The sequence below is a fragment of the Perissodus microlepis genome, chromosome 1 (genome assembly GCF_051167445.1).
Source record: "Perissodus microlepis isolate ML-2025 ecotype Zambia chromosome 1, ASM5116744v1, whole genome shotgun sequence".
Lineage (NCBI taxonomy): Eukaryota > Metazoa > Chordata > Actinopteri > Cichliformes > Cichlidae > Perissodus > Perissodus microlepis.
This window is the reverse complement of record NC_140461.1, coordinates 10,935,588-10,962,609: the sequence shown is the minus strand read 5'-3', so window position 1 is coordinate 10,962,609 and position 27,022 is coordinate 10,935,588. Positions and strand designations below refer to the sequence as shown.

At 41.1% G+C, this 27,022-nt stretch overlaps 1 protein-coding gene across 5 annotated transcripts in view; it reads right to left on the bottom strand.

Annotated features, from left to right (window-relative positions):
- Positions 1–27,022, bottom strand: part of shf (Src homology 2 domain containing F) — a 94,052-nt gene that overhangs the window by 52,454 nt on the left and 14,576 nt on the right. For all 5 annotated transcript variants that reach the window (XM_084929855.1, XM_084929839.1, XM_084929832.1 and 2 more), the window contains exon 2: positions 25,340–25,472. In XM_084929855.1, the coding sequence (XP_084785981.1) occupies positions 25,340–25,472 (133 nt within the window). The remainder of the gene's footprint in view (positions 1–25,339; positions 25,473–27,022) is intronic.

The following is a 27,022-nucleotide window of genomic DNA, read 5'->3' as shown; positions in this document are numbered from 1 at the left end:
CTTAATGCATAAACATGCTATTTACAGTATTACAGACTGGCAAAGAAAACAAATAGCAGTGCCAAAACAAACATCACACATTTGAAGTAATACAATCCATGAATCCTCACAAAAGAAAAATTAAAGTACTATAGTTTAAGATTTTATAAATCACCACCTCTGTGGCAGTAGAGGCCAAATGGGAGCATCAAGGAAACAACAAAAGAACTCCTCGACTCCCAACCCGATAATAACTCATTTTATCCGACTTATCGCAGCAGAAGTAGAGTTTACACAACTCTACTTGAAAAGTGACATTGCCGAACGGATTTTCTGCCCTGCATCTGAAGGGCCAGCTTGAACTTCAGAACATGCCTGAGGCCACTTATGAAGTGAGGACAAATCAACCTCGAGGCCCACAAATGTAGTGAAGTGAATACATAATGGCAGCACTGGCACTAAGGTCTGCATTATCTTAACTGATATATTGTGACTTTACGACAGCAGGGCATGGCTGTGCATTAACTGGGAAGCACCGATCTTAGGAAAACAATCATTTTAGACATACGGAATAAAAGACATATATCCAGATATCTCATCGTTTTAGATCTTAGACATTCGCACCATTAACCTAGGGCAGTGGCAAAATTTCAGCATGGCAAGCATTCAGATCCTGCTCTTTGCAACCTCATCTCTTTGATTCAACACTTTCCTGGATCCGCCTCAGCTATTTAGGACATTTTAATAATGCATCATCTAATGATCAAAGCCAATTAATAGGCAGAAGAGCCTTTTTGACTCTGTGGCTCTTAACCTTGTAAGGCCTTCAGTTCTGTTGAATAAATTATCAGCCAACGGGATCTTGTGTTTGCATAGTGTCGTTTCAAGATTGAAAGGCCTGTGTGGGCAGGAGTGCACACTTATCTTTTTAGACTTACTCAGGCCTCTTGGGTATTTCTACAAGACTTGGTATATCTGCAGCCTTGGCAATTCTTCTCTTTGTAGGAAACACTGATAAACATCAGCTGACTCAGTCCTAACTTTGTCAGTGGACACCTAGTCCCATTAGTAAACATCATCAGTATTAAGAAAAGGTGTCAAAGCAGTGAGGCTCAACAATCGGCAGTGTGAGCACAAGAATCCTCCGACAAACAGGAGTGGCATTCTCAGATGAGAGATGGCGGGGAAGCAGATGCTTTATTTATTTTGGAAAAAAGCAAACATGCTCTCTGTCAGCATGACCTTGTTACACATTTAAATATACATAGAGTACGCCTTGCCTTGTACTGACAGTGTTGAACTGCAGGACAAACATGGTCACTGAACAAAAGCTGCAACCTTATTCAGGGATTAAAGTCAATCAAAATGAGTAAAAAGGGAAAAAGCCAAAGCTAAAAGAAAAGAAAGCTTTAGAGTAAATTCAAACATTACACAACAGCACCACATTATGTTCCATCCGTCTTGTGCAAAGACAGACAGGCTTGCATATAAAACTCATTCACCAGCACATACCCATCCATCACTTTAAAAAAAGGGTACATAAACACAATACGCAAACAAAGAATTCTTAGCCTACATCCCAAAAGGTTTACTGTAATATTATTATATTACAGAAAATGATGGTTCAGTAGCTCTTTTATATTATGCTGCACACTAGAGACTGGTTTGTTTTGCTTTATTGCAGAAACTGCATACCCTTTCTTAGGACAAAAATGTATGTTGCATGTGATACAGTTTGTTAGACTCGGCTAAGTTAAAAAAAAAACAAAAAAACAAGGAACCCAAGATCATTATAGGTAGTGCAGAGACGGCGGGATGTCAGACTGCCTCCCTTTCATTTTGTTTTAAGAACATGACCTATTTCTTTCAATGTCTCTCCTGTACATTTCGTCTTCTTTCCCCTGGTACATTTCCGTGCTTTCACAGAACAGAGGCCTGAAAAGGAATGGGAGTTTTCATTCCGGATCTCCTTTTCAATTAAACTCCTTCGCTTTGCCCGGAGTTAAAGCAGTCCAGCGCTTATGCAATCTTCCTCCAAACACTGAGGCTAAGTGGCAGAGGGGGAGAGAAAGAAACACAGAGTGAAAAGAGACAAAGGTACGAAAAGAGTGCAGGACGAGTGTTCCTTGCAAGTGTCTGGCACCGTCTGACCCGGTGAATGGCTTTCCTTTGTCAGGATATGGAGAGCGTGGGTGGGTGGGTGGGTGGCAGGGTGCTTCCGTCTTCATTCGCACACTTTCTTCGCAGATGAAGCGACTCTGTTGCCACACGCCTCCGCACAGCTGTTATAATCGGACCAGGCAGCAGGTAAACACGGTGTCTGCCCAACTGAAATCATGGACCCCTGTCTCTCACCAGGTCCCCAACTGTTCCATTAGAAATTCTGAAGTTTCCATTGAACGGGCTACCAAGCTGGAAGACTTGGAAAATAAAGGGTGCCCGGCTGGAACTGCAAAGGAACTTTGATATATGTAGCGGGTGATAACAAAACTCCCCAGGGAGCAGGAGGCAAGCTGGAATGAGAAATGGAGAAGCCACAAGGTTTCGCAAAAAAATGCTGCGGTTGCTGTACATAAACCCCCTCCTCTCCTTCCAAAACCCTAGCAGCCCCTCTCTGCATCCCCAGTGTGCACAGCCGCTGCAGGAAATACTAGGTCACACTTGTCTAAGAAAGACTGTGGGCTGCTCATGCTGGGATTTTCTGCATGGCACTTCACAGCTCTAAGAAAGCCCAAAGAGTCTAATTACTCAAGATGAAACCACAGCATGCGAACAAGTCCTACAGAGAAAAACGTCCACTATGAAGAATGGGCTTCATAGATGTACAAAATCCAAATGAGTTTAGTGACGGTTTATCTATAATCCAGCTGCGATGACATAGCTTTTACCTAATGTAAGTAGAAATGACACAAGTCTTTTACAGACATAAATATGTCACTCTTCATAAAGCCATCTGGCACTCTAATCCCTATGTTTACACATATATGGAAACTCATACACAGACTCACTTCACTGTTTGCTTGCAGTAGTTTGAATAATCACTACCTGCATACAGAAATCCAGTATTCATAGCAAACAATCCCTCTGGACTTCCAGTTAAAATGCGAAGAGCATCCAAGGAAGAGGCCTCAGAAAATTCAATGCATCTGCAAGTAATGGGGATAAAGCCTTCGATATTTTAACCTGGGTATATTTATGCGCATGGGGCAAGTAAATGAGAAACCAAATACATGCTCTATTGCATTTCAACATACAAAACATTAACGTAAAACACTCAGGGCCAGAATGTGAGGTCAGAACTGCATAGACACAGCAAGTTCATTTCATTAATGACCAATATTCTTCAAAGAGCGCCACAAATTAGTGCATCAAAAATGAGCAAAGAGGACGAGGGACTGAGCAATCTAACCAAAATAATACAGCGTAAACGCAGGTATCCAGATCCATTGCTCTTCAGAAACAGTATGCCAATTCAAATCAATGAGAAGCAGCTGAAGAAGAATCCATATCGTTTTGATATTAAGACAAATGCTTCGGTTAGAAATTGCTGAGGAGTGCTTATTGTCTTGCTGGTTGAGACTGTGGTTTACTGGAGAAATGTGTACCAATAGGTTGACTGTTTATTACAAAGTATTCAATTATAGAAACTAACTTGACCTGTAGGCTATGCAGAAGAAGAACATGAAGCATTTATGTTTATTATTTATTACTGGCAAACATCAATTTGGTTTCTAACAGATACCAGGAAGGATACATTTTTAAAAAGGTGTCTCTGTGTGCGTGAGTGCATTGAGCACAGGCACGCATGAGACACAAGATATTTTCGTTACGTGCCAAAATCTGAAACACTGCCTGTACAACAACATGCACCCATGTATGAGTCTCGTACTGGGATTCTCCAGCTCCCTCGGATTCTCACTTCGGTTCAGTTAAGTTATGCTCCATTTCATCAAAATCCCACTACTCCTGATGATGAAATATGTTGGAATCAGGTTTAAACATGCAGAGTGAGGACTCAATGTAGAGTAAAAGGACACGGCCAAAGCTTAAGGACTACGCTCACAGCATTGAGCAATCCACCTGTGACATCTACCTACTTCTTCCGATAAAATCACTCCCCCCCATTCCACATAACCCTCCTAGTGTCAACTGCCACAAAAACACCAGGCATAAAATAAGGCATGCTTTTTATTATATTGTATAAAAATATTTTAAAAAAAAGTTGCAGTAAATTGCCTGCTGCAAACCTTAGCAAATCATGCTTGCATGATTCAGTTGAATAGTCCCCTCCCAAAGTCTGTCCCTAAGGAAAACTTCTACAAGCACATATATGGCAAGGCTCTTTGCAAAATACCTGTATCCAACATTTTCAGTCACCAAAGTGACCCTGTGCCCCTTTAGTAAACACCAGGAGTAGCTTTTTAAAAAGGGTTTAAAGATGTTGTTTGTTTGTTTTTTGCTAATGCAGACCATTAGTAAATCTGGCCCTTGGAGTACTGTAATCAATTTTTTAAAAATCCATTTCTCAATCAAATCAACTTATGCCTAAAGCTGTTTATGCATACACACTGTTACAAACATTATCCCACTGAGAAGTGTTTGGCGAACAGATTTGCTAAACACTGTCTTAAGTTCACATATAATAGTAGCTTTGGTTCCTTGCCCTATGCTGAGGATGAGGCCACTTGTACTACTAAAAAAGTGGCTCTCTCACTCTTTTGGTCACTTCACACCAGTGTTGGTCAAGTTACTTGAAAAAAGTAATCAGTAACTAATTACTGATTACTTCCCCAAAAAAGTAATCTCATTACTTTACTGATTACTTATTTTCAAAAGTAATTAATTACTTAGTTACTTAGTTACTTTTAAAAACACGATTTACAACCTGAATAGGTGATAAAGAGATAGATCTTTCAGCCCAATTCTACTTTTTCTGCATAATCCATCATACAAAATGTAATCAAATGGAAAAGTCTCTTTTTTTTAACTTGTTTTATCAGTTTTAATCTTTTAACTTTATGCATCAAGCAAAAATTTAATTATATGCAACATTCTCTGACTGGAAGAAATTAGTTTAACATTTAAACCTATTTTCTGCACATTCCAGCACATAAAATAAAATATTTTTTTTGTGTTTACACTCAGTCTTTCAAATAGATGCAAGTAAAACACAGCAGAAAATAAATAAAATCAAAGACTCAGCGGTCCTGTTGCTCTATTTTCACCTGTAAAGCAGGAGTAGGGTAGACGGAGGTGTGCTCTGGTGCAGGTGTGCCGCAGCGGTCAGTGGAAGGATACGGCAGCTTCTCTGTGAATTTCCCATTACGTGGTAGCGCACTCGGTGCTTGTTTAGGGTTTTTTTTTTCGCTGTAAAAAGAAGTTTTCTTCCCACGCACAACGGACGTTAATGTTTTTGTCACTTTTTATGGAATCAAACTCAAAATAAGGTCAGTACTTCCACGCTTTAAACGCTGCACGCACACACCGCACACAGCTGTTGTCACAAACGTCGCACTCGCTTACGTTACTGTCATGAGACATTCTCGCAAAAAAAAATCACGGTTTTAGTAACGCAGTAACGCAGCGTTCCTACAGGAAAGTAACGGTAATCTAATTACCGTTTTTGCAATAGTAATCCCTTACTTTACTCGTTCCTTGAAAAAAGTAATCAGATTACAGAAACGCGTTACTTGTAACGCGTTACTGCCCATCTCTGCTTCACACAAATCATGACTACAAATGAGAATTTGAGCCACTGGAAAACTGATAACTTCCACCTCCAATTCCATTTTCACATGACTTCCTGTTACTACTTGAGTGTCAATCTCACCCTGGAAGATTTCTAATCAAGAGACAAAAATCTCTCAATTTCTTCTTGAAGGTAGAAATCTGTTCCTGCTTCCTAAAAGTCAAGTTTTCTATTTGCCTACCATGGCCCAGGACTACCTAGCACTGATAATCCTGTCTGCTGCATGTGAGGCTTCAAACAGTTCACCAGCATGCTGAAGGCCACAGGTTACTTAAAAAATACTTTTGCAATGCCATCATTTCAGTTTTTTTTACTACTATCACACACATTAAATTAAAAATATTTCATTTAAGCCGTTTTCTTAAAAATAGTGAGTATCTCAAAAATCAAATCTTAACTGGCTTTTACAAAAAAAATAAAAAATGTTAGGTAATGTTCCCATAAGTGGCTTTGGTGTTATAATCATCTGGGGTTACTGGGTAAAAATGTTATACAGGATAAGAAAAGCCTATTGTTATTCTGATGGTCCTGGAGACTCAACACTGCTTTTGTATGGTCAGGAAATTACCCACCTGGTGCAATCCAAGTATAGAGGCTTTATTGCTCAAGTGTTTTGTTGTACTGAATCCTACCTCTTAACACAGAGGGAGTACTGGTTACTGAGCAGAGACTGAAGAGGGTAAGGGTCTCTCCATCTGATCCCTGAGGAGCTGTCCTTTCCACAGAATTCATTGGTAATGTAAAGTACATCAATGTACCAGCAAAGCGGGGAAAGCTTTCAGGGTGCTCAGGGTATTTGCATACCCTCGTAGTGGGTCAAAGATGGAAAAAAAATATTAAATAAGGGCAATGACCATATGCACATATGAATATCTTAAACAATTTCATGAGCATATTCACAAAACAACCACAGGGGATGTGTTGGCTCGAAGTCAGACTGACTTAGCTAAATGTGTTTCCAGGAACAACATGAGAATGAGTTCATTGTCACTCTCTTTTCTAGTTAAATCAATGTAATCAAATTAGACTGCTTCATTCCTTCGCACTTTGGAAAAAGAATCTAAGCTAACACACTGTCTAATTAACGACATCACATACAAAAAGCATTGTACACAACTTCATTCTCTTGTCGAGCGAGTCTCACCGTTCTCTGACTAGCACCAACACCATGTCCATAGGCAGAAATCGCACGCATGTTCTTTGTTAACTTGCAGTTAACTTAAAATTACTATGCACCACCAGCCTTTGGTGTGGAGAATCATTTTGACTGAAGTTGTTCACTTCAGTCTGCTTTATCTGTCCTGTTTATTCTATTTGCTAAATCCAAACTGAGAAGGCAGCCTTGGGACACAAAGGCAGCAAAAAGAATGGAGTGAGAAGGGAAAGAAATTGAGCCAAGTCTCCTCTGTGTGTTTGTGGGTGCTGATGAGCTAGGCAGAGAGGATATGGAGAGGGTTTCCTGTGGGGCAGCAGTCTGCTCTGAATGGGCCAGCTGTTCTTTGCTCATTCTCGTGTCCCAGTGCCCACCGAGCAGCAGGTCTCTGCCAAAAAGAAGGACAGGCACAGCCTCACTACGGCGCACACACTGACAAAGCCTGCTTTTGTGAGGGGTTCCATTCAGAGGTGACCAACAGGCTCCAGGATAGCTGGGAAGACCATATGCTCTAAGCAGAGCTTCTGCTCCTTCTTCGGCTTTCTCCTCAGGACATAGTCCACCTCCATTCGACCCCACGACTGGCCTGGCTTGACCTGGCACGGATAGTCTGCGGGTGGCCTCGGGGACCCCAGGGAGGTGTTGATGGGCTTGGAGTCCAAGCCTGGATGCCCTGCTAGTGACCCACTGACAGTGACACGTGGGCCTGCTGACGGAGCACTGAGCGGGAGCAGAGAGGAGCACGGTGAGGCACTGTAGCCAGACATCTGTGGACTTATGCAGGGCAGTGGAGGGTTAACCCTGAGATGGAGGGGTTGAAAGTAATGAATACCTTTGCTTTGTTTTTCAGCGAGTGCAACGACGAGCGCATATGAACAGACGGGGAAATAATGGACCAACTGAGTGGAATCAGTTAATCGTTTACTTCTGAATTTCTGAGAGTGGCAGGTCTTAAATGTTTCACTTTACTGGCAATGGATCCACTCTGGTGGAATGCAAAAAATTTCAAACTTCCCACCTTTGGAAACTCGAAAGGAAAGCCTAACGCCTTTCTAACTAATCTCAGTCATTTATCTTAATGAAAAAGTGCAAAAGAAAGCATATATGCTCAGCCTACTGAGATATTCCGGCATCATCATGAATAATAACATGGTCCCAATCACCCCACTCAATCAGAGCAAGAAGCAAAATAGGCACTGGAATTGTCCTGAGTAAACAAAGATATTGATTATATTCACGAGGCAATAATCACTGGATGTCAAGTTGTAATTACTCTTTAATCTCACTTTCAAATGAACTTCATGGCAGAATCCATTTTTCATCAGAAAGAAATTTCACACTGCTTATGTGATATCATAAGATGCAAATGTGATGTATTAATAAACATTTTTTGCAAGACTTGTGATTTAAATATGATTAATGATGGTGTTTTCATAAAAATAAGGCAATGTAAATAATAAATGTAAAGCTGTTACAATTAATTAAATAAATAAAGAATAATTCAATGTTTACTATCATTTTTCCTAACATAGGCTTGACTTATTAAACTTTTAAAAATGCATTTAAACTATTAAACATATTATAATTAACATTTAATCTTATCTAGACTGTATTGAGACACAGACATACAGCACATGCTACTTAGACTGGTCTCTGTAATTCACCTGCTGCCTTGTGTAAGCAACACATCTCTGTCTGCCACATCTGCTTGGGTTTAATGAGCTCTGAGGTCTGATAATGAAATTACTGCCTGCAGAAAACCGCACTGTGAAGAGGTTTTCTTCACTCACATTCAGGAGCACTCAGCACACAACACTGATGTGCTTGCACATATGAAAAGACAACAGTGAAATGGTCGCATTATCAAGCATCATGTCTGTAAGTATTACTGGAAAAATAAATACCCCAAATAAAAACACCACATCAAAAAACCAACTGACGTGGGTACAGTGCAAATTGATTCTTGTGCACCTGAGGACCATTTTAACACACACGTTGCTGCACTCGATGTGTCTCTTTGGCTCTGGGTGATTGGTGACTGCTCGAGCAGTGAAAGGCGCACCATAAAGCCACTCTTAACAGGATGGAGGATTTCCTGCTGTCAGCGAGGCCTGAAAATCGGAAATGTCACTAGTTGTGGTTTTTGGGATATTTATTGCCACTCTCTTCACTTTTACTCCTTCAAGCCCAACGCTTTAGGTGCTTGTCATCATGAACAGTGTCTGAGCCACGCACAAGCCCAAATATAACGCAGGCTGATACTGTTTAATACAAATATACTTTGACATTATTTCAAGACATGATATAGGATTCTGTGTATAATATTCAGTGTGTCTGTGGCTCTGTTGTAAAAAGTTCCAATATGTTCCTGTTTTATTCATAGGTAAAGAATCTGGGGGCGTCAACTACCTCTATTATATCAACTATATATAATTTTTAATAGTGTCCATTTTAGGTTACAATACAGGGAAGGTTATGTAGACTGAAGATATACCAGTGCTCAAAGGTACATCATCAAAATCTGTCTCCTGACAATACAATGCAGTAGTATTTAGACAAGACTTAAATTCACATCCTATCAGGTCAATGTAAAACATCCCAACTGCCACACCTCTGAGTAGTCGTCCAACATGATGGACTATAACATGTTCTGATTCTTAGGATGTAAACAAAAGCAGTGATTTATAATAGACTAAGGCATGTGCCGTGTTTGCCAGTGCAGATCCAATTTACTAACAGCGAGTGGCAGTAACTCAAGAGCAAGTGACGCCATGAAGGTTAAAAGAAAGGTCCGTGTTTGTGTGTGTGTGTTCAGCCATGCTTGCTCACTGGCTAGCCAACAGTAAAGTGAAGACGGGCCATGATTCTTCAGAGGATGAGTCAGATCACAGATGACACATCTGGCTGGTTAAACAAGGACACATATATGCTGGAAGTTAGACTGATGTTGTTTTAAGACCCAACCAGAGACTGTGAGGTTGCTTTATCCCTAAGCTTGCCCGTAAGTCTGTTGACTTACAACAGGGCACTGACTCTGAAATCTGAAGTGGCACTAATCATACAGAGAGAAAATAAACACAGTTTAAAAGATGCCGTAATCTGAGAAGATAACTGTCAGCTTGGTATTAATGATTTCATGATTATACTGAACTTTGATTGTTTAGAGATTTGGACAATGGTCATTTGAAATGCAAATGCTCTTCTGTAAAAAGCACCACAGGCTGCCCTAACTCAGAAAAGAAAGGGATGAATATGGACAACTATACCTTTAGTTTTTCCTCCATTTAACAAAATGAAAGAAAAAAAGAACTTACAATGTGCAGCTTCAGTTCCTGTTTTTCAGTACCAAAAAAATCAATTGTCGTTCTGTATTCTGAAGGCATGAACCAGTACAATCAGGTAGCCTGACTGTCCACCAGGGACGACTCCAGGTCAACCAGCCAGTGCTTTATCCCCTGTAGTGATCCCACATGAACAGCGGTCAGCTTCTAGCTCCTGCTGGATTTCTCTGAGGTAACTTCACAACCCACAACCCACTCTGACTCGTTTTCTTTTTCTGATATACTCCATGACAAAAGATAGACAGCTATGGAAAAAAGGAGAAAGACGTATGCAATGGAGAAGACATGTTTTGAATCAAAAGTACAACTCATAAATTCAAACTGTGCTAACAAACATGAAGGAGAACGTGTACAAAGACAGGAAAATTGTGTGCTTTGAAGAATAGCAAACCTGTGTTTTAGAAACATAAAAATAGAAAAGAAATCAAATTATCCCTCCACAGTCAAATAAATACACCTAATAAATGGGAATAAAACTGTGAAAAGAAGCACTTATTAGAAGGAAATCAATTTCACTGCAAAATAGTTTGTAGGAAGCTATATATGAAACTACCCAGACTGAAGGAATGTGTCCTCTTTCCTATTTATTTTTGAAGATTGAATAACCTAACATAAGACGTAAGGATGCGTGAGAGAAGAACACAGCAGAAGAAGCAAAAGCAAAGCAAAGACACTACTTCAGTTCCAAGTATCCACTCATCCGCATCAATACAGCCATCAGTATTTTCAGATCACTGAGATGGGGGTTAACCATGACCCTGTGCTCTGGGCAAGGGCCACAAGGGATAGGCTTGCTGTGAGGTCCCACCCTCCCGAGTCTGTGCTCAAGTCTGGCCCTAGCTCCCTTAATCACCACCACCAGAAAGTCAATACAGCGCACGAGTCAATTACCTGGGGAGGAGAACTCAAGGCTCGACATCCACGAGTTTCCCTTATCCAGACCACCAATCTTTCTGACAGCCAAATCATAGGCAACTTATTGGATTCGGTGGAGAAGGAGATTTTTACATTAATAATTCACTCTGTCCGTGGCTGCATCTCATCTCCCCTGTGCTACAAAAAAAAAGTGAGACCACACTGGTGCACAGAGCAGGCGACAAAATGCAATGCTTGAATGGAAATGAACCTCTCTCGCTGTACTACCTCATTCTCTGCTTCCTTGCCTCTTCTCTCCTCTTATTTGTTTCTCCAATATTTTTTTTCCCCCTCTCTCAGCCTCCATCTTCATACCCATTCTGGTTGGCTGGTGATAGCAATCCTGTGCCATTTCTTCTGCTTCTCTACTGTCACAAACACTCAGCCTCCCACACTCACTCTCTAAACCAACAATGCCGTTGAGAATAAAAAGCGGATGACAGCCTTGAGTATACTTTCTGACTTTCATCTCAAAGATTTATTTTAGTCTAAATGACAGGTAAACTATTCTGGGGAAAATTGTGTGTAAGGTTTATTTAAAAAAACAAAAAACAACTCCTTTCTGAATGGAGTATTTATGGTCTATGGATGAGAGTATATCAGTGCCCCTTCAGTGTCCCCATTGCTTCTCCACTTATGTTTGCTGTTTTAGTGCTGTCAGACCAAGAGTCTTTTCTCCTTCACTTTCATCCTCTTTCCAAATGATGTCTCTTCCTTTCCTCCATCTATTTGCCTCCATCCCATTTTGCTCTTGCCAGTGGTGTCCTGCTGGTGATGGAGAGCCGCATTTCCTTCGGTGAGCTGCTGCCCTTAATGAGGCTCCTCAGCCACACACCGTATCAAATTAACAGGCTGCACCAAACTATTACAACCCATACCCACCAGCCGGGCCCCGGGCAGACCCAGCGCCTTACCTCATTGCACCCACGATCGCACTGTGTGATTGATAAGATGGGATGTGAACAAAGAGAGTAGGGTGTGCTACAGACCTAAAGAGAAAGAACACCAAACTCTGAATTTTGTCCCGTAATGACAAATATTAGGCTTTCCAAAGAGTAATTATCCTCCTGATGGAATCAGTAATGAGGGGAAAAGGTCACAGATTGCCTGTGTGAAATATTTCACCTTTAAAAAAAAGATTTAAGACACAACAACAGCTGCCATAGTCTCCCAAGGCCACGTTTAAATGCTAGTGTTGGTCTTATAGCTGCAAATGTGTATCTTTTCTTTTTCTGGAAAACCTTGACCCCTGTTTCAATCCAGGGGGTCAATGTGGACATTGTGGAGGACTATAAATATCTTTGAGTGTACATAGACACTAAACTTGACTGGGTTAAAAACACCACTGGACTCTACAGGAAGGGCCAGAGTTGTCTCTATTTTCTGAGGTCTTTCAGCATCTGTCAGACAATACTGAGGATTTTTTACGAGTCTGTTGTGGCCAGTGCCATCCTCTATGCTGTTGCATGCTGGGGCAGCAGGTTGAGTGTCGCAGATGCCAACAGACTCAATAAACTGATCCGCAAGGCCAGTAATGTTGTGGGGATGGAGCTGGACTCCCTTAGGGTGGTGTCTGAGAGGCGGATGTTGTCCAAGATAAGGACAATGCTGGAAAATAGCTCCCACCCACTCCATGACGTGCTGGCTAGTCAAAGGAGCATGTTCAGTGAGAGACTGAGATTACCAAAAAGCACCACTGAACGACACAGGAAATCTTTCCTGCTCGTGGCCATCTCCCTGCACAACTCCTCCATCTAACACACTGTAAACACTGCAATAGTTACACTCTTAGGGATTATTAAAGTATTCTCATTGTGATTTAAATGTTTGCTACAAAAACTTGCAGTTTTAAAGACCTAAAATGATTTTTTTTCCCCAGCACCAGGCTTAAAACATGCAGATGGGAATGTATGCACAGGAGAGCGTGTTATGCTGTAACCATCCATCTGGCTAATTGGATCTCAAATCTTAGAACACACACTTGACATGCTCTGATAAGGTTATAATCTCCCTTGTGTCTTTATGGTGCTGGTTCCTTATTTTAATTAGTCACCTCAAGCTTAGGATGGCATCTTCTATAAAGAAGAGGGACTCTGACATCACGTGCTCGTGAGCCAAACGGAGCAAAGCAGAACAGATGCGCTGGAGCCAAAATGACTGTTAGGTGATACAGCATTAATAGAAATAGTACACACGTATTCATTGTTCAGCACAAAGACGTGAAGACATAAAAACTAAAAAAAGGAAAGGGTAAATGTTTAAATCAAGCTACAATAATAGCTGGATTACTCTGCTAGGGGAGATAACGGCGTGTGTCTGTGGAAGACAAATCCGGAGAAGGTCATTCCTGAATAAATGTCACTAGTAAATTGGCTTCCAGGGAAGGAAAAAAAAAAGCTGGGTTATTTTACAAGACAACAAGGCTTATTATAAAGGAGCTTAATCCATTGTCTATCACAGGGACAACAGGAATGTCCCAGACTTCTGCCTCCTGGCTAGATGATAGCAAGAACCTGGAAAACCATGAGGTGAATACTAGAGCAAAAAACAAGACAAAGAAGGCAGAAAGAAAAGGAGAGAAGAAGTATGCTGGCACTTCAAACCCTCTGAATCCAAACCTTTTTGTCAGCGGGCCTCTCCACCTGCATTAATCACAATGAAACAGCAGTTACCGGCCAAGTGTCTTCGGACTGCACTGCTCACACAGACAAGAGCGAGCAATCAGATATAAAAATAACCTGTTTCACCCAGAAGCACCCAGTAACAACAGTGAGTCGTAAAACTGTATATAAGAAATTTAATGTGCCAGAAAAATGTAATCGCAATATTTCTCATTTTTCTAAGTCTCTAATGAAATGAGCCTGAGACACTGAAATATCTGATGTGAGACATCAGAACTGGACTGGAGCTTGAATGAAATTTCAGACACTATAAAGCTGTTATTTTGTATGCACTGCAGAGCATCTCCTTCCTCTGTTTCATTCTTTCGCTGTCCTTAAAACACATTCACCTAAAGTCAGGTGAATGTGGAGGTGAGCTTAAACTGCACGTGAGCACGGCTTGAACTGTACAGTTACAAAAGTGACAAACAAACTGTAACACTGCCTCTGACACTGGCTTTCTACTTTATGAGATTTATGAACATTCACACACTATCGCCTCAAAATTCATGCCACTGAAACTAATAAACTAATGAGGCACATTTTGAATCTTTCTGTCATACAAAAAAGAAAAAAGAAGCAGAGCCTTCTATGCCTTTAAATGTTTTGTACTGGCTTAAGTATATTGTACATTTGTATCCCTGTGAGTGCCGAGTGTTCCAGTCTTTCCAGTTTTTTTTTGTTGGTTCCCCATCTGTTCTTTTCGTGTCCTTCAACAGCTGCAGAGTGCTAGCCGCCCACTCGCACATACTCACACCTAAATGCTCTCTGTCACACCGGAGTGTCAACAGGCCCGATTTCCACTCTAGCTCAACCGTCGATTCCGCAGAGAAAACAACACACACACACACACACACACACACACACACACACACACACACACACACACACACACAGGTCTGAGGTGAGATCAGTGATCAGTTTGTCTATTAGTAATTCAGTGAGTCTGTCATGCTCTCGCTTGTTCTCGCAACAGCCAGCCAATAAAAATCAGACCAATAACTCCCATAAAGTAACTGCCTCCAACAAGGACACAAACTACAGCCTGAAGTTCCTTCACCACTTCAGGGGCAAATGGCTACTTGACATATAAAATGACTCAGGGAAAAGTGTTAAGGAGCGCACGAGAGCACCGTGTGCCTCTGTGCATGCACGTGCATTAGCAGAACTCATGCATGTGTGCCGCAGGCCCCAGGTAGCCAGCAGCGGGTATGAATTCTGCCCTGTCCTCCTCTGCAGTGGCCCAGACATGGATTAATGGTGTCATTAATCTTACCTTTAAAATGAATGACTTCAGCACCTCCAACCTGCGCCATAGCGGTTGCCCAGTCCCTCATCTCTACTCCTTACCCCCCTCCCAATCCACTCAGATGTGACGGATGGATAGTGGGTCTGCCATCCTTGGCTTGGCACAGACCGACTCAGTGGGATATCAGAGGCCTGAGAGAACTCTCTTGCCAGTACCCATTGCTTCCTTGCTGCTAATTTTGGTGCCTTTGTGTCTGTCCATCTGCAAGCTTGTTAAAAATCATTCATTGTCATATAGGGCTGCCACAAACGATTATTTTGATAGTCGACTAGTCACCGATTATTTTTGCAATTAGTCGACTAATCAGATCATGCATCCATTGTAGTAAAACGGACAGTTTATTGCACCAGCAGCATCTGCTCTTATATAATCATCACTAGCTTACAGCTTGAAGTGTTTAAGGTATGTGCTAACTAAAAATAAAGACAAGATGGTAGTTTATTAAATTTTAATTAAATGTGCAGATTGTTTCGGTGAAGTTTAATAAACTCAGCCGATTTACTCAGGAACAAATAAAATACTGAAAAAAGCCAAACAATAACATTTTTAAGTTGTCTAAGTGACTTATATATCATGTTTAACCTGAGTAGCGAAAGACAGCGGTGGGTTTGAAAACGATCTGCCAGGAGTCCGGTGTTCTCACCGGCTCTAGTGAGCCTTGCCCCCGGCTAACTATCGAGCTAGTGGGTAACAGACGTCTCTGACAACGTCGGAGCGCTTTTGAAAATATGTGGTGTCTTGATAAACTGAACAGATATTTGAAGTTTAAATAGCTACATTCTCGCCTGAAAACACGTTAAACGTTTATTTTGTGACCCAGAAAGAATAATAAGAGTAATATTAAAACTAACCAGCTGCCGCCATTATTGGAAACTGAACTGGGCCGCGCTATGAATTCTGGGACAGAGCTTCTTCTTCTTCGGGGTTTAACGGCAGCTGGCATCCTTGTACATGCAGTGCTGCCATCTTCTGTTTCAGTCCGTTATTACACTCTTAAATCCTACTACTTGTTCCTGCGTCTTTTGGGATCTTACAAAGCTTCAAACGACGCGTCGACTATTAAATTAGTCGTCGACGATTTTGATAGTCGACGTAATCGTGACTAGTCGACTAATCGTGGCAGCCCTATTGTCATACCAGTTATTGTGTTTTATGGTCACACACTACAACAACAACAACAACAACAACAACAACAACAACAACAATAATAATAACAATAGCTGCAGTTATATATAAATATTTCCTCGACGGACCAAATTACGCTCAAGTGACATCATCACAGAAAGCATGATAAGGGCGTCTATATAGTGGTTTTCATACCAGAACTGTAATGTGGAAGTCACGTTACCTCCTCACTTTCCATTTCAAAAACCTGCTTGGCTCTAGGAATCGGCTGTTACATAAGTAGCGATTTCATCATGTTTTCATCAAAAGCCAAACAACATCATGTGATTTACGGATGAGTGACGTTGGAGTAACTCAGTTATTTTCAATATTGACTAACCTACTGCTGCCTTTTCAGTGAACCGCTGAATCATTTAATCTATCAAATTTAAAAGAATAAGAAAGAAAGTTTATGTCGTCAGATATTTTTGCTTTTGTATTTACCGAGCGAAACACCAACGGCTAATTGAAATGCTGTACTCTCATCACCGCGTGTGTGAATATCTAATGGAAATGCAGAATATATATCGACAAATGCAGCACCGACGTGCACAAAGCCATGTGTGAGCTGCTTGAGCTCCAGTGCTGGATGCCATTCATCACTAAGTGAGAGGGAGGGAGGTTATCAGGCTGAGCTAGAGATTTCTCATTTCATCAATAAGTCGTCAGTCTTCCTGTTCTTCCCTTCTCCTCCCACCTCCTACACCTTCCGTTCCTCAGCTCTGCCAAATGACCGTCCACACCACAGAGGCTGCTGGCCATTATCCAGCAGGCCAGAGACACACTTACACATACACAAAACCACATAGCCATAACCTGCTGGACTGTATGTCACTGTCAAAGTCAAGGAAGCACACAAAAACTGTTTTAAAAACACCAGTATAGGGAGGAAATATTTTGCTGAGCATGTGTTGTTGTTCAGCACCACGCACAGTTCAATAGAGGCTCATTTTTCACATTCTGGCCGCTGAGCATCAGATAAAAGTTACGTCCCTTTTATTTGAACAACAGTTCAAATAACAGCAAAATTTCCACGTGTTTCTTTGAAATAACTTAGCCTTTACTTCCTCTAACAAACCACAGATTATAGCCACAGGGAATCAAGGAAGAGGAGGAAGTCAGACTATTTATAAAGTGGGTGTCTTTGTTTAAGCTAATTATTGAGCAGAGCTTGACATTTATCTTCCTTATGTGAGGATAAGGCTTCATAAATGAATCAAAGAACCAATGAAATCTTAGAAGTAACCAAAGAAAATCTCCACATTTTATTAATTTGTAGTTCATGTTCTCATGAAATAATGAAAAAGGAAATTTATGTCCCAAAACACCAGCATACCATATTGAAACCCATCAAATCGAACCATTCCACGCTGAACATAACAGCTAGATAAAACTGCAGTTCTTCTCTAAATATTGTTTCTTTCTTCAGCAGGATCCCTTTACAGTTCAGTATTTCTAGAAATAAGACCCAGCTCTCCTCTTATTACACAGCGCATTTTGTTGACAAGACCATTTTTAAAAGTTAAAATAATATGGGCCCAACAATAGCACCAAGCCAAAAACGGACCACCTGACACCAGCTCTGGGACTGTGAAGGACTGGTTTTGCATCACTTGGTACCACCCTGTCAGATCAATGTGTAATAACTGTCAGTCACTTCTCATGGGATCATGAAGACGTGACATAAATGGGTAGCTCGCTTCTGACAACATCTGGCAAGCAGCAGTGAATGGGGTGCAGACTTAATGACCAGTCAGACAGCAGAGTGTAAAAGAGGACCGTTTCGCTGTTATCTATTAAATAAACACTCATACATTATAGTCAGCCTCAGTGGGTGGGATAAGTAGAGACTGTGTGGTGACTGTTACTGTAACTATGCAACTTGGTTGGAAACAGTCAGGCACGCAGCCCCTCCCCTCACTAACAGTCAAACACATGAAAAGTAGTTGATACGCACAACACCGAACAACATGTTATGAGAGGTCAGTCGAGAGGTCAGCCAAGCTGCTGTTTCAGCAACGTCTAAGAACTGTATCATTTTCAATGCTAACACGGGCAGCGCACACAACTGTTAAGTTATCAGTATGGTAGTGGCTATTGGCTATGGCTAATAATAAAATGATAAAAATGGACGTGGGAGCTAAATAGGAAACATTACCTGTCCTGCCGATCTCTAACATTAATTTGACACACTGCAATAAATCATGTCTAAAAAGTGTCCAAGTCCCAGACTGAAGAAGGGGAAGGTCAAGTAACTTAACAGAAACTCATATTATATTAGATTATATTAGTATAAACATATACACATACCAGCCCATGCTGTATCTTTCTGCACTACAACTTAAAAAGAGTGATGCCACTGATGTTATTTTTATTAATACAGACTACTGGATAAAGTTTGTTAGTGAGGTGCAAGCAGTGAACTCTGGTGACCTCACATAACTTCTCCTGCTTAAAGCAAAGGCTGGCACGGAAACTTTTCCCACATCTCGTGCTGTTGGCTCCACAGCTTCATTATAACAGTTTTTCCCCTGAGAATGTAAAGTAATGCACTTTCACTTTTGATTTTTCTTTTCACTATGAATGTTCTTTTGCTAGTCATTGTTGTGAAATCCACCTACACTTCTTACCCCAAATTAGCAGCACATCATAATGTTCCAGTCAGTACACAGTGACAAAAACTGGTTGTAGACATTTCTCTCATTTGTTAGGAAATCTTCATGTTTTAACTTTTTTTTTTTTTTTTTTTTTTTTTTTTTTTTAAATTGGTACAAAAATAGAGAGAGAGGGAAAAAAAGAGCAGCTTTGAGTTAATTACATGGCCCAAATACCCTTAAATAGTAGTTTGTAAGGTGCAAGAGAAGGAGGAGGGTGTTAATTATTCACTTTCCTATCCAGTTCACAGCTACTGGCCTTGCAGTCAGCACTTATTTATAGCTGCCTATAATCAGCTGGGGTAATGCATAAATGTTTTGCTGAGGTAATTCTTAAGTAATTCTTCAAATACTCCGAGACTGATGTGAAGGAACAGAAAACCAAACCGGAGAGGATAATTGCTGAATCATTTTATGCTAAACTAACAAAATACTCCTGGGAATCTAAATTCATATAATGATTGCACGGACTTCCAGAAATGTTAAAAAACATATCACTTTACAAAAGTGCCACTGTCAGTACAGGCTCCGGATATCCCTCAAGTTACAGCTTGAGGCAATAAAAGCCGTGTTACAGGCCAAGAAATGTGCAGCCACATGTACCTGCCATTGCCTGGGGTGAGTTTAGACTGCCATGACCGAGTGTGGGGGAGGTGGAAACCTTTTGGCACACTATGCTTCCATTCTTTTCCCTTAAAAAAAAAAAGACTCCACAAAGTAACCCACAGGTGCTGTAACACGAATTTGTTCCCACCGTCTTTGCCTCTAGGTCTCCTTCTCTTGTCACTCCCTTTACTTTCTGTCATGGACAGTTGCGCTCTTTTGATTTAGTTTCTCCTGCCTTTTGCTTTTATTTCAACTCTTTCCTTTCACTTTCTCCATCTCCAACAATGACACATCTAAACATGTTCTCTCATCCACTCAAACTAGTTCTAAACTGGTAATATTCCTGGCACCTATATTATAGAGGCAACGGAGGCTTAACACCACACTATCATGAGTAACTGAAACAACTAACTCCATGGCTAATGAATCATCCTTGGCAATGGATGGTCTCCACAGCATTTTGAGTGCGGTGCATGAGGTGCCAAATCTAGGAGCTTTTTCCCGGCATGTGTTTCAGTCACAAAAGAGAGAGAGTAAGAGAAGGAATGAACACCCATCTACTCTGAGTCAACCATCATGGAAAAACATCAAGGTTTTTTTCTTTTTTTCCTGTGGGCATTTTGGCCCTCTTGCACAACTCCCATGCTGTGAAATGACAGAGCATGACCTAAAAGATGGGATGAGGACAAATTGAGGTTACAACTTTGACACTGTGTGTAATAAATTCACCACTAGCAAAAATATTTCACACTGGGTTATTTTTGTACGATACCTCCAAATACAAACACATTTTTGGTGTGGTGTAGCTACGGTTTGAGGACTGGCAAGTGGGCCACGCTGCAGTTTGTTTGCTCAGGAGAGCTCAATCGTGCAAGATGTTTGCACAACAGGCCTCTTCTGTACTGTGGGAAATCTCTCACATGGTCGTCTGCCTAGCTGGCTGACTGGGAAGCATGAGGATGAGTGTGTGTGTGTGTGTGTGTGTGTGTGTGTGTGTGTTCATTGAGAAATAGCTTGACGCAGGCTGCCCTGCAGTACTAGTCCAGCCCCTTGTACTTGTCAGTGGAACAAGTCTCAACAGCTACAATAATGTATGACGGAGTCAAGTGGAGGAGATTAAAAAAAAAAAAATTGCAAGGGTTTATTCAGGCTTTTCTTTTCCCAAATAACTCCTCCTATGATTAGGTCATAGACTATTTCCTGTAGCCTGGCCACGCTGATAGCTGAGGAGATGTGTGTGTATGGTTGTACGGGGAAGGTGTGAAATACTAGAAAGAAAAACTTCTTTTTGTCATAAACATTCAAATTAGTTGCATGCCACAATAAGTATTAATATCACAAGTAATAAGGGGGGATAGTCTTCTATTGGGGTTATACACACATGTACCACAGACTCATACGCTCAAACAGAAATAGCACATGCAAAGGCTGACGCGTGTAGACATGACAAACATTCAAGGCATTCTAGAAACACGCAGGAAACATAAAGACAGTGTGTCTGTGCACATCTTCACATAACTACAGGAGGTGCAATGATTCCCTGCCAGCAGCCAGTGCGGAGAAGCTTATGGGGGGGTGGGGCTGGCTTTTCAGGTTAAGGAAGTTGTGACATGCCCCTCCAGTAGGGCCATAAATCAGCCAGCTCAACCTCACTAAGGATGGCTCTTGGGAAAAGAGACACGGAGCACACAGCACATACACAGGCACACAGGTCTCGGTCTCAAACACATACACACACGTACAACAGTACCCGACAGTGCGCGTGCCAACACACACAAATAGCAGGAATGCACACTTTGTTATGTAAACGGCTGTGGCACTTCGCCTCAGGCCTTACATGACACACCTCCCACTATGAGGTTGAATGTGTCTCTTTGTGTGTTTAAGGTGTGAATGTTGTTAAGGAATTATAATTGTATCTTCAAAATAACACCTTCCGGTCTCAAAACAGTTCACTTGAAACCAGTTAAAAACATAATTCTTTTTTTAATAATAGAATCTATACAGCAATCTTTTTCAGGTGTGCAAGCTTTCAAATTTCATGGCAAGGGATCAAGAAAACACTTACTACAATCAATGCATGTGCACGTCAGTGGAATATGCCTTTGACAGCAAAGTTGTAAAAGATAAGCATCCTTATATAGTATATAATATAAGGGGAGACTTTCTTTCATTATTACAAGGTATGATCATCAGGGTGCAGATGTAAAATAGACTGGACTCATCTTCGAGGCAGGCACTGCTTCCATTACCACTGCCACTTGTGACCACCTGCACATGTGCATCTGTAATGTACGCTGGATTTCCTCCAACTCAAGTTTGAGAGTTGCCATTTTGACACAGTGGAGGCTTTTCAGTACACTGTACGATACAACAAGACACGCACCACAGTTCAAGTCATGTTCGTCCTCAGTTGCCTTAGGATGTTAAAGTTGAACTGATTCTAAACTTGACCCTCGAAATGAACTCATGGTGCACAAAGTCTTGTTGACACTGAAGATCAGTGTGCTTCTTCTGAGTTTGGATGCTACAGACTTTTCCACTGAATTCTGCCCTTTCATTTTTAAATCCTAACTGGAAACCAAGCACTTGTCACCAGTGAAATCTGGGTCAATTTAACACAGAAATTGTGTTCAAATTTGAGCTCACAGTGATCACAGACATACACATGTAGGTGACCAGAATACACCTCTAGGGAGCAATCTGAAAAGAACAGCAATGCTCAAATGTTCTTCTTCTTTTCCTTATATTTCAAATTGCTGGCATTTCCCAGTCTTTGAAGTAACTTCCGCTTAGTCGTGCTGTTGTTCATACAGCTGCCTTTTGGCTGATCACAACCAAATTTCTACTCAAAGCTGTGCAAAACCACAAGTAACGATTAAACTCTAAAGATGTCATCAAACTCTTGGAATTGTATACCCGAGTCTGTGGTTCCCGGTGTTTATGACATGGCTTTTGTGTCACAAAACAAGGAACTATGCAGTTCAAATGAGGTTATCTAAAGACACTAGAGTATAATTACTGTCACTGATCAGAAAATGTATTAAACACTTATATTTCCACTGAACCAACGTGTGTGTCTGCTGAATGAGGTGAGAGCAGACGTGTAGAAACATAAAAAGCTAGAAGAAGATGATGAAACAGTTAAGATGAAACAGTTTCTATAAAGAAACAGTTAAAAAGTCAGCGGATGAGTAATTTTCAGTCTACTTCTTAAAATTAATTGGAAAGATGTTTTTATAAGAGACTATTTTACACACAACTTTGAGTTTGCAAGTTGAGACGGTTACGGTCCATTTTATGAGAAGGTAGACAGACCATTTTATAGACGGTATATATTTGGCGAGCAGTAATTAAATAATTAAAACTTGCTTTGACAGCCATAAATAGAAAAGTTTGTGTTGTGTTGGCATGTTTAGGGTTTGGTGTCCATCTGCACCCATCTGTGGAACCAAGAGCTGAGAAGCAAGGCTCTTAAAGCTACAGAAACAACAGTCTGAAAGCTAAAGAGAATTTTTATTCGTAACAGTGCTGTTGTTAAAAGTCAGAGAAACGGCAATAGTGACATAATTAGACAGAATTAGGGTCAAAAGGACCTCTTTTGCTAGAGTGCAGCAGTCTGTGCAATAGTTCCTCCTTCTCCTGTTAGCTGATGAAATTCTGAGTGTGCAGCTCTGCCTGACTAAGATGCTGTCAGATCGAAAGATGCAGCAATTACTCTATAGCATAGCCAGTATGTTGATGCATTGGTGCGTGCATCCGGCCTTGCACAGTGGGAGAAAGTGAAAGAGCCTGACCCTCATTATATCTCTGAGACGCCCTTGGGTGAGGCATTTAACCTCCAACTGTACCAGTGGGGCTGTAGTGTGCAGCTTCCAAGTTTGAATCTGGAATTTGTTAGCTGTGTGAATATGGAGGAAAGCATTTACTAAAAAGATTATTCATCCCCGGTGTTTCTTCTATACTTGGTTCTGTGCAAAAGTCTTGAGCCACCCATAATTTCTTTATATATTTTGCCAGGGGAATAGGTGCAGCGATTTACTGCAACATCCGCAAACATACATGGAAATACAGGGTATAAGGCAAAAACAGAGTTTGTACATTTCTGATATTTGCTACGATCACCTCTGCTGTTCAATACAGCCTGAACCTGAAGCTTTCTTGTGGTTTCTTTAAGTGGACTTCATGAATACATCTCTTAAAAGACAGTCAAAATGTATTTTCTCTTTGGATGTTGCTTGGCTTTTGTTCCATTCTGTGTCAAGATGATCCTATACTGTTGAGGTCCTGACTCTGGGGAGGCCAATCCAAGGGTTTTTTTTATCTATCCAGGTATGCTTTTACTGCATCACAAGAACATCTCGCTTCTGGGCATCAAAATATAAACGATCGAAGGGGATGTTCAAGACTTTTGCACAGCGCTGTATGTGGCCAGTATGTTAAATGTAATAACTTCTTTCATGTCCCTGATGGCATCCATTGAGGAAATAGCAATCCAAGGACTTCTTTGAATATTAAAATATAGACAGTAAGTATATATAGATCTCTTCAAAGCTCTCTTTATACAACACCCCACCAAAAAATGGCAATCAATACATATAAAAAATGAAAGCAGGAAGCCTGAAAATAACACCACCTCAGGTTACAAAGATAGCAACGACCAGAAAAATAAAGTGAAAACTTAATCGAATCAAACAGACAGCTACTGCCAGAATAGAACTGTTTGTCAATATAGCCAAATGCAGAGCTGTGTCAAGTTAAATTTATAAAGCAGCCAAGAACTTGGAATAAGCTCAAGATTCTAGCGATACCACAAGTCTTGTTGAAATTTCTTTTTTCCTTTTACGGCTTTCTCATTCCGAGAGAGGCGATTTATCCTGAGTTTTTGTACTCTGCTGAGGCAAAGACTCGGCCAGAGGTCAAACCAGTAAGACAGATAAAAACAAGAGATTGTCTGGAGGCCCATTAAAAGAAAATTGTTGTAGAGGGACAGAGACATTCACGTCCTGCCTCCGTGGTAGCAAATGGAGCAATGTAAGGGCTGGTTAGAGGAAACAGTATACGGATCATATGTCTGTGGATCGGGACTATCATATACAATACCTTTTAGTCAATTCACAGTTCCAAATCTGCCATTCATATTTTCCATCATCCTCATCTTGGATACTAACGTCAGTAAAAGAGAGGAAAACAGCTGCCACTTGTTTTGTTTGCTTAAAGATATTTCCTCAGTTCTCTTTTTCCTTGTGCATATTCCTTGCTCTTTGTCACCGCTTTGCTCAGCCACAGGATGAACGTGCAGTGACGAAGCCATATGGGGAATGTGGTTAGACTAAATTCTTGTGTTAGCACACAGCTATTGTTGTCGAGAATTTAAAAAAAAAAAAAAAAAAAAGCCTTCCTGGAAATCACAGCAAGGGGTTGTCTCCGTGTCGGCACAGTTCAATGAAAAATAAAAAAATATATATACATATAAAATCTCCTTCCCCTAGATGCATTGCATCATTTAAATCCTTGCATGATTTTTTTTTTATGGGCAAAGTCACAGCTTTTGAAAATGGTTTGACATCTTTTGTGACACACTAGTCATTTATGCTCTGCTGCACCTGTCTTGTAAAATGGCATCAGGGCATCTGAGCCTCTTCATTAATTCATATAACCTCATCACACTGCATATTAATGACCACTCCACTACAATAAGTCCTTAACTTGTGATTACTGCAGGTGTGGAGAGGGTTAGAAACAGTCGTGTGACACACGCGGACACACAAAAGGGTGACTAGAGAGAAGATTTAACGTGTTGACCTACCTGCCATCATCTTCTGGGCTTCGTATGGCTCCATGTAACCATCGTTCTCAGTTGTCACTTTTTCTGTGGTGGTCTGAGTGCCGCCAGCCTGCTCAGCATCAAAAGGGTCCGCGTAGTCTTCAAGAATAATGAGCTGTAGGAGATTTTAAAAAAAGAAAAGAAATAAGGTTAGGTTGAAGGAGAGAAAAAGTTTGAAAGAGCAACTGGGGAACACTGCTGAACACTCAACATGAGTATGGTGCTTTGTGACAGACACCACTTTGGCCCCGGACAGTACCAAGCGATATCCACTGAGGCAAGCCAGAGAATAAAGGGTGAAATACATAAATAATGCCCCACCTCTGCATGCCCCAGCACACCGCCACAATGCCTCAGCTTTTAGCCTTACAGCACACTCCGCTACTGCTGGTTTGCCTAATTATATGATAGCCTTGTGACAGGCCTACATTTCAAAAGTAGAGGAAAGAAGACCACAACTGCTCAACTTTCTTAAGAGAAACAATTTGGCAGATTTATCCCGAGCTGGCAGTGAGCCACGGCTAATTGCAGTCTTGCTTTTTTGCTGAGCATTTTGTGCAGTGGATGGCAATTAGGTGGATGTCCTGAGACCCAGAAATACAGCTCAAACCTTTAGGGAGCAAAGCTAGCCCACTTGTACAGTGCCTTGGGGGGATATTGCTTTCCTTGAAATGTTTGCTTCATTTATGAGCACGCCACTTCAAAACTATGGACCTTGAATTTAAAAGGATATAAACTCCCATTTGAACCATCTGTCCTCTTGAGCACTGGCTCTAATAAGGGTGTGTGACTGAGGTCATTTGGACCAGTGGCTAGAAAATGCACTTTTTCTCTGGAGCCTCTGTCTGCTCCTACCAATCAGTGGTTACAAGAGAAGAGAAGGGCAGTGCGTGTTTCGTAATCTGAAAACATGTTAGTAAAAGGCCCCCTTTTTTTTTTTTTTTAAAGGTCAGTGCACAAACAAGAAAACACCTAAATGAGTGTGTGAATATGTACGACTGGCACTACACCCAATGAGTCATGTGTAACAGGAAGGGATTTGGTCTCATTATAAACAAGCTCATCACTCATCTGGTGGATGGGAGCGGGAGGGGCAGAGTGGAGGTGGACTGAGGCTCATGCTCGCCATGCTGTGCCTCCACCGAGCCAGCGTTCTTTTGAGAGAAACCTCTGTCCATCTTTGCCGCAGAGAAAGCATACTCCCCGAAAGCCAAGTCCATATCCAGGCCACCCATGAGAGTGCCACAAACACACACAGACACACACACACACCTGCCAACCCTCAGGGAAGAAAATGCACAGATACACCCTCAAAATTCGTGCCAGAAACGCAGGAATTTTAACATCATCGATCAAGGTTAAGTATCATTTAATGCAGTCACACATTAAAAAAAGAAGAAGAAAAATACATCTTGAAAAGTTTCCAAGTATTAAATGCAAGTAAGTTCACTGTCTAGGGATAATTTGTAAGCTGCTTAGTGACAGGGAAACGCTGGCAGGTATATTCCTGCTCAGATCATCCTCACTATATGTGGATTAGGCTATAATAGCACAGAAAGTAAAGCACCGCGGATGTGTTCATAGCAGCTACTCTGAGTTAAATCTGCTTTCTTCAGTATTCACTCTCCATCTGTTTGGGGAAAATAACTAGGACTTTTCTTCTGC